Source organism: Pterocles gutturalis, unplaced genomic scaffold, assembly GCF_000699245.1.
Source record: "Pterocles gutturalis isolate BGI_N339 unplaced genomic scaffold, ASM69924v1 scaffold4553, whole genome shotgun sequence".
NCBI lineage: Eukaryota > Metazoa > Chordata > Aves > Pterocliformes > Pteroclidae > Pterocles > Pterocles gutturalis.
In genome coordinates, this window is record NW_010120217.1 from 29,182 (window position 1) to 37,508 (window position 8,327).

Consider the following 8,327-nt stretch of genomic DNA (forward strand, 5'->3'; position numbering starts at 1 on the left):
CTGCATTCTTTCTGAAGACAGAATGGGACATCCTCCTGTACACACTGCTAAAGGGAGAAGCATTATGGGAATGCATCTATTAACTAGGCAGAGTCCCTTCAGTTTCCTTGTTCCGTCCGATGCTAAGCACAAAAGGGAACTTACATGGTATCTGGGTACTTGTCTCTCCACTCCTGCTGGAGCTGTAGCTCCTGTTATTGGAGAGGGAGGGTAACCTGACCGAGGTACCTTACTGTGGTCACAGGGATTTCTGAATTACTCAAATGCTCTTTATTGTCACTTTCTGGTAACAGCTTCTCCTTACTGGCCTACAGCCTAGGTGTTGGATGCCGACAGTATTGGGACTGCTGATGGACTTGTCTCCCAATCCACTTAAGACCACCTTTTGGGCTTCTATTTTTACTAACCTGAGTCAAAAGTAATTTCATGAAAGCTAGATGATACTTAAACTATTCCAGGTTTTCAGTTCTCTGTAAGAAGGAATCCCGCTCTTCAGAAAGGACATCGTGTCAGGTCAAATTTGCCAAATACAGCATTTGCATATGTGGCTCTCCTCTGAAAATATCTCCTACTAGAATTTGATAGTTGAAACAGTTGGGTTCATTTCAGAGTAAGGAGTTCATGTGTATACTGGAACTTGGCAGTATTAGTACCTAAAATCCTGAGAATGAAATGGATTACTTTCTCCTCATTCAGTTTGATTAATCCTAAATCTTTCACTGTACGTTTTGTGGGAGGAACGGACAGAAGTGCTGGAGCAACTAAGCTTCCTTTTTTTTTTGAAAACAAACCGCACCCTTTGGCCAACCAGCTTTGTCACCTCCAGGATGAAATTCAGTCCAGTACTCTTCTGTTGTGGTGCTCAAAACACTTCTCTACAGCTGTAATTGCACTCAAACAGGGTTCGATGGATTAGGGACTCAATTTATCTTCTTGGTGCCTGTGTCAGGTCTTGCTACTGTCCCAGAGTTCTCAAAAGGAAATCAAATCATGGCACTTTGTGAAAAGTTTTGGTGTTTCCCTCGCAGCTGGCGCTGTCATATTCCTAATAAAGAATTTCAGCATTTACCAAGTCACCATCCTTGGTGTTTGAAGCCTGAGGGCTTGAGCATCTGTCAAGCAAAAGGCAATTGGAAAGGGATGCTCAGCTGTTGGAACTAGTCTTAGTTTTTGACAGGTTGAGGTTTTTAGCCTTGTAGATCAAGGCATCTGGCAACTGTGCTGTCAGGGCATTAACAATTGGGATTACTTTCAATTTCATGGGTTTTTTTAAATTGCTTTTGAATGGGGGCTTATTTTCATTTTTCTCAAGAGTACAGGAGGGGAAATAGTCTTCTGCACATTGCTTGTTTAATGAGAGTCAGTTATACCATGTTGGTTTGAGTTTTCTTAGGCTGTGAGCGCCAGAGCTAGCAGTATGGTATTCTGCTCAAATAATGAGGACGCTACAGTTCACAGTCTGCCCTTTGCAAGTTCTTAATAATAGTGTATACTGTTTTCTATGGTTCTTTCCAACACAAGAATTATGGAGCTTGCTTCCATGGTAACTCCCTCAGTTTTGAGGTGGGAAGCCTCCAGCTTTTGAGTGGCAGCCAGTACAGCTGCAGCTCCTTGCTCAATCACATCACAAAAATCAGTATTAATATGGTGAAATGCATCCTGGTTTTCACGCAGGGAACAGTTTGTTCTCAGGAAGACTGAACCTGTGCAGAGTCTCTATGCCTAGCACGTCCTTTTTGTCGGGGTGTTTAGCTTCCAGCCTCCAGAGGTGAAGCAGTCCTGCGTCTGAGCTGCTGACTGTATGCTGTCCTGTGGCAGCCATCTAAGGCATATGCTACATGCTGTGGTGGTGGGGAAATCCTGATGTATTTTTTTAGTATGAAATGGCACAAATTATGTGAATCGGGCCACCTACTAAAGGAAGACTGAACTGTTTGAGCTCCCACCTTCTGAATGTAGATGGGCTGGAAGGACGTCAGCGGAAGTGGGCGATCCCACACTCGGCGGCATCAGGGTTATGAGCTGGCTCCCTGCAGTACCTCCGAGCCAGCTGAGTTCCGCCTCGTCTCTTCTCCCTGTGCTTGCAGCCAGGGCCAAGCAGCCATCGCGGCCCCTTCACCTGCAGAGGCCGAGGAGAGGCGCGGGAGCAGAGGGCAGCCCAGCAGCCACCGCTGCTGCTCTGTGTGCCGGCCCTGGCACCAGCGGTTCCGTGTATGCAACCTGTACCATGTTCTGTCATGCAGAAGAGCTGTTTATAATCTACTGTATTACAGCGGTTGAAATATATTTTGCTATTAGGGGAGAAAAAAAAAAATCGCCTTGGCCTGTTTCTTTCTGCTCTGAGGCTCCTGATTTGGGAGGGGATGCAAGAGGGCATAGGGGCGTGGGGCTGGGGCAGGGTGGGATTGCTGTCCTGGGGAGGTGGCTGCTGTGGGGAGATATGGGTCACAGTCTTGTGGGGCTGGGGAGGGAAGGCGGGCATCTTCTAGAATGTGGGGAGAGCCCTGTTTCCGTGGCGATGAAAGGAGCTGCCTGGCAGGTACTGGGGTTCCCTCTGCTGCTCTGACGGGGGAGCTGGCCTGCCTTGGGGGTCTGGGGGCTGCAGGCTGGGGGGGGACCTGACCTGAAGCTGCCTGTGCCCACAGCTCTGGGGACAGCTGCCTCCCAGCCCTCCTGGAGGCGGCTGCAGGTCTCCCCTTCCCAAGGGCAGGGAGGGGAGAGGGAAGGAGGAGCTGTATGGTGGCAGAGCAGAGCCTGCAGGTAACTGGTGAGACTGGAGGGGAGGGAGGAGGCCCCCTTGGCTGGCTGTGCCAGAAGAAACATTTACACAAGCCCTTCTTCAGGCACTGAAAAAGCAGCTGTAAATGTTGGAGCTCAATACCAGCTGAGAAGCATCGCTGGGGTTTTATAAGCTGCGTATTGGCCATCACGTATCTGTTAGAGGAATGGATGTCCTTGGATGTGCTGGAGAGGAGCATGGGGAAGGAGTTGATAGCTCTTGGAACAGACCAGAGTTTTGAACCTCTCCCCATTTAATGCATATTAAATTGGAGCAACTGCCAAATGTATATCATGTTGGTGATGTCTGCCTTTATTCTGGGCCTGAAAGGGGTTTGCGTGCCAAGAACTTGCTACGATATCTTCCAGCTGTGCACCACATGCTCTAAAGTAAAATCTTGTCTGTGTCCTTAAACTGTAGCTGCTACAGAATTGTGCCATTAATCTTCCCGTCCTTTCAGATGGGAATATGGTGTTCTGCCAAACAGAGCTGTTAAAGGAAAAAAAAAAAGTTTTTCTTCTGTTAGAAGTTTTTAGCAAATATATGTATTTTCTTTCCAGTAAACCATTTATGCAGCAAGACAAGAAACCACCTGGCAAGATGATTCCTAGATGATACCTACACCCACAAGCATGTATCTGAAAGCAAAGAAATGTAATTAACCTGATTAGAAACCACTGTACACGAGGATACAGCTGATAAGGAGGTCAAAAAGTTCCAATAGCAAGAACACTTATAAACAACAATATATCATGGCAAAGCTGGTGGGGAAAAAAGGCTTCAGATGAGAATTCATGGACATTACATAACTAATGGAAATATGATTTTTTTTCATTAGTAAGATATTGCTAAGAAGAAAAAGTGGTTAGATTAATAATTGGAGAAATTAAGATAGAATTAAATTTCTGGCCAGTTAAATGTATGAAAGAAGCAGTTGTTCTTAGTGCAGTTTGTAGATGGAAAAACAAGCACCCCTGTGGAGGATGTAGCAAAGCATCAGGAGTTTCTTCCTAACTGATGTACCTACTCTCAGGCATAAGGGTTTTGGTTTTTTCAAAATAAATAATAATAAAATAAGCTGTTAACCCTGTGAAGTACAAATGCGGGCTTAATTCTGTTCCTAGATCATTTGTTACTGCACATTTCCTTGGCCAAGCATTAAAATAAACATTCACCATGCCCACAATGGGAGTGCCAGCTCCTGGACCAAAAGCTGATGGAAGGAAACGGAGTGACACCTCACGGGCAGGCGCGGTCAGCGAGGACCACTCAGGTAGGGCTGGGCTGGGGGCTGCATGGGTCCTGCATCTGACTCTGTCCTTCCAGTTTCCTTTTAGCAGCAGGATGCTTCCCTGCATGAAGTTTTGCCTTTATTTAGGCAATTGCTGGTATTTCAGGGCATTTGTATCTTTGCAGAAAGCTGACTGCTCGCAATCCCCAAGAAGGGAAATGGCATTACGGAAACATGCGAACTTTGGTTGTTCACAGGCTTTGTGTACCTGGGAGCTTTGTGCAGTCAGTGCCACTAGTGCTTGAACTCCCACAGGTAGAAGATAACTGTTGTTAGCTCTTCAGTGAAGCCTAGAGCAACTGCTGAAAATGAGATTAGCTGCTTGTGTTTTAGATAGAGTTGATCCTGCTCTGGGGTAGGGGAGGAAGCATCTTGTCACGGTTTTTCTCAGCCCTGTGTTTTATCATCGGGTGTGGTTTCTTTCACCAGCAGAATAAGTGCTGTTGAAATGGTTCTGACGTGCTGTTTTCCAGAGATCCCCAAGCTGATGGGTACCTCAAGGAGGCTTGACCGCATCAGGCCTGTTTCTTCCTCCCTGGAGCACAGTTTTGTTCCAGAAGAGGTTTTCCAAAGCTTGGCCAGTGCCAGCAGTTCCCTCTGCAGCCCAGAGCACTTGCAGTCCCCACAAACCACCAAAACCCCAATGGGCTTCAGGGTAAGTGTCTTTCTACCTCCTGCTTTTTTCTGTCCAGAATTGTCTCTTTGCTGGGGGCGTGTGTTCATTCCCTGGGCAAAAGGAAAGTTTGCCAACCTCATAAAGATAAATGTATCTTACATTGCATCGCTTTTCTGGCCACACCACTTGATGCAGTTCCAAAATGCCGTCTTCCAGTCCCTGCAAAACACGTTTGCACCCCGGTGCTGCTGTGAAGCTGTTTTGTCCACACCGGTTTCTTTAGCCCCAAGACAGATCTAATGACTTGATTGTTTAGACAGCTACCCTGACCCCTCCCACTCCTTGGCACGTTTCTTGCTAAGAAGTGACAGCCACATGTGCCTTGTCCGCAGGGCTGCCTGCAAACCCCGAATCGGCTTTGGCATTACCGTAATCGTCGGAGCAAGTTCAGGCACCTGACAGACCACCCTGTCAGTTTGACGGGCGCTGGAAGGTAAGCAAAGAAGGGATAAGGAGCCCAGGGCGATGGGAAGATGTTCAAGCTGGGAACGCAGAGCTAGATCTCTCCCTTCATCTTTTCTTACGGTAGGTGGCTGTACTGCCTGATGCGGCTGGATGAACACCCCAGCTGCCCCATCTGAATTTGGGCTGGAGGGATTTGAGGGAAAGGTGTTTTTGGGAATAAAAAATAAAATTGTTGCTAAGTGAGAAATTCTTGGAACTATCCTTCCAAAGGATGCCAGGCTGGCAGGGACGCTCTGTGATCCACGATTAAGAAAAGAAGCTCTTTTGGCTTTAATGGACTTAGCAGGGAATAGCTTTACACTTCTTTATAAATAAGTGACACTTAATGGTGCTAAATGACAAATGTTTTGCTCCTTATCGGACATTGGATATGTCTGCAATAGGGTGTTCACAGTAGATGCAAACAATAGGTAGCAATGCGAGGTTACTCTGCCTAAAAAACATGAACTTGTCTGTCTTTTTTGGCCCAGGGGGGAGTCCTGGCCGTGAGCCTGGCCTCGGGCTGCGCAGAACAAACCTGTGCGTGGCTTAGGCTGGCAGTAAGGGAACGGGGGCGTGCCTGCAGGGCGGGTCAGTGAATGAGCATTTTCCCTCTGTTTCAGGGATGTCTCTTACCTGTGCAACATTGCGACTGGCCAAGAAGCTAAGAAAGCAGTGACTGGCAGAAGCTCTTCCACTGAGAGCTGTCGGGACAGGAGGTGGAGTCGTGGTATAGTCCCACGAACTCGTGTGAGTGCTGCTCTTTGTCACTGTGTGTATCACTAGCTGGGAGAAGGGAAGTCCTCGTACACATGTCCCAGTGTTAACCTGATCCTGAACTGCATTGGCTCTCCTTGTGGCTGGCAGCCCCTCAATTCCCCTACTGCAGTTCGGTATTTGTTATTTCAGTCTCCTTTTGGATTTAGATTGTTTCTGTCCGGCTGTGGATGTGTGGAGTGGGAAAGGGAAAAGCACTGTGAGAAGCGTGAGCTTCCCTCTCCCAACTGCCAAACTTATGTCCTCAGTGCAGTCACATCTTTTATGCTGATGTTCTGTACTTTCTTTCTTTTCCACCCCCAGCGAGCAACCCCTGCCAAACCTATGTCCTCTTTGGGAAGGAACCAGCAGTGCAGTCACATCTTTTATGCTGATGTTCTGTACTTTCTTTCTTTTCCACCCCCAGCGAGCAACCCTAGCAGATAGTCTGGTTCCCAAGGAATTTCACATTGTGAAGAACAGGGGAGTTTTGCCCTTGAAGTACTTCGATGAGTGAGTGCTTTCTGCTTTACAAGGGTTTGTCCTCAGCTGTTCAGAGCGGGGGGATAAAGCGATGAGAGGATGAGACTGCTGCCCAAATACACCTCTTGCCTTTGTGAAGGGGGGAGAGTCTACAAGGGGTGTTTCTGTGCTAACGGCCAAGCTATAGTAAGGCCTGCTGAGCAAAGCCACCCTCTTTTTCTCTGTCCCTGCTGCTTTGGGGTGGCTACCAGAGAATTTACTGCACACAAGTACTGTTTCTCAGGGGAGTTGTGGTAGCTGGATGTGAATGTAGAGGCTGTTCGATCCCTGGAGGCAACTTTTGGAAGTTGCTACTGGTTTTTTTGCCCTTTTTTGTTTATTGGGTTTTTTGTAGGGGAGGGTAGTTGCTTTTTGTTTGTTTTACATTTTGATTAGTTTCTCTGTTTTTCTTTAAGAATCACTTTCTTACGCAAAGCTGGGTGGGCTCTGTGTAGTTCTTACTTTATGCTTGTATAGGCCTGCTAGTAGCTTGAATATGACCACTTTGGGGTTTGTTGGGAATTTTTGTTTTCCCCTCAGGCTGTGAGTTTTGAATTGAGTTTACCAATCATTGCCTAAAAAAATGCTACTGAGACTGCCCTTGGTCTCTCTGGACAGCTTACTAAATATCATGGAGATTCTTTCTCATTGTTCAAGGATTAAAACACTTAAGAGTGAAATCCTCACAATATGTAACAGAACACTGTCTTATTACTTTGATGATCTCCCAAGATCAGTCTCTGGGCAGGTGCGATGTGGATATGTGGTGCTTTTCTGGCCCCACTGGTAACTTTTAAGCCCATTGGTCACTTCTTAGCCAAGTAGCATGAGAAGTCTTAAAGGGGGAAGGTTCCTACAGGATTTCTGTTGTTAGTGGCAAGAAGACGGAGCTCCAGCTGGGAGAACAGCTGCAGGAGATCCAATTCCCACATTAGGGGCTGGATGCTTCAGTGGAGAGCAACCCTGTAGTCCCTTCTCTCCCTCTCCAATCTCCATCAGCTTGTACATGGGACAAAGAGATTGAAGGAGAGAGCAGGGGCCCTTAGCTAGCACTGGAAGGATTGCTTTGTAATAAAGTTCTAACATTTGTGTTCGTCTCAGTAAATACACAACACTGCTTGAAGACCGTGAAAAGAAACTGCAGCTGTTCCCATCCATGTAAGTACCATACCTGCATGAAGTTGTTGTTGGAAAAAAACAGCTGTTTGAATTCCATTTCTTTGGAAAATATCACAATACGCTAGGCAGAATAATGATACGTCTCCTTCTGGTCTGTCAGGAGACCTTCTGGGAGGTTAGAGGTCATCCAGCTGATGGAGGCGATGGACAGCATGCTGGAAAAAGCTGGAGTAGACAAGATGATCAGAGTAACAGGACCTTCACAGGTGGATAACTTGCTTATACCGAGATAACTTTTTTGGATCCACAAAAATAACATATTGTTTTCCATAGTGTTTATCCCTGCTGTGCTTAAAGTACCTCCTAGGGGCTAGTTTCTGCCCAAGCTGCCTGTAGGCCCTGTAATAACCAGGGATTTCCTCTTCTGAGCTTCTGTTCATCTTGAGCCAATCCATGAAGAACAAGCAGTTAGCTTGCTGGTGTAGGAAGTTACATTTCTGGCAAAAATGCCGGAAATAATGCTGGCGTTATTACTACGGAGGAATGAAGGCAGTAGCTGTCTCATCTCTTCATTGGGAGACAGGCTGCAGTGTTACAGAATGGGCCATTGGAAACCTTCGTACACCTGAAAGCAGATGTCAAAGAACCTTTCCTTGTACCTTGCTTTGCCGTGTTTTCTGTTATTCTTGCACAGTGATGGGGAAGGATTTTGAAAAATGTAGAGCATTGCCTCAGCAGGA

The 8,327-nt window shown here is 46.7% G+C and overlaps 1 protein-coding gene across 1 annotated transcript in view; it reads left to right on the forward strand.

The window, feature by feature from the left end:
* The first annotated feature begins 3,955 nt into the window (after positions 1-3,955).
* The window catches only part of AXDND1 (axonemal dynein light chain domain containing 1), a 20,997-nt gene continuing 16,625 nt past the window's right edge, over positions 3,956-8,327 (forward strand). The window contains 7 exon segments of the mRNA XM_010076805.1: positions 3,956-4,052; positions 4,544-4,725; positions 5,079-5,179; positions 5,814-5,940; positions 6,374-6,459; positions 7,570-7,626; positions 7,748-7,853. Coding sequence (XP_010075107.1) covers positions 3,956-4,052; positions 4,544-4,725; positions 5,079-5,179; positions 5,814-5,940; positions 6,374-6,459; positions 7,570-7,626; positions 7,748-7,853 — 756 coding nt within the window.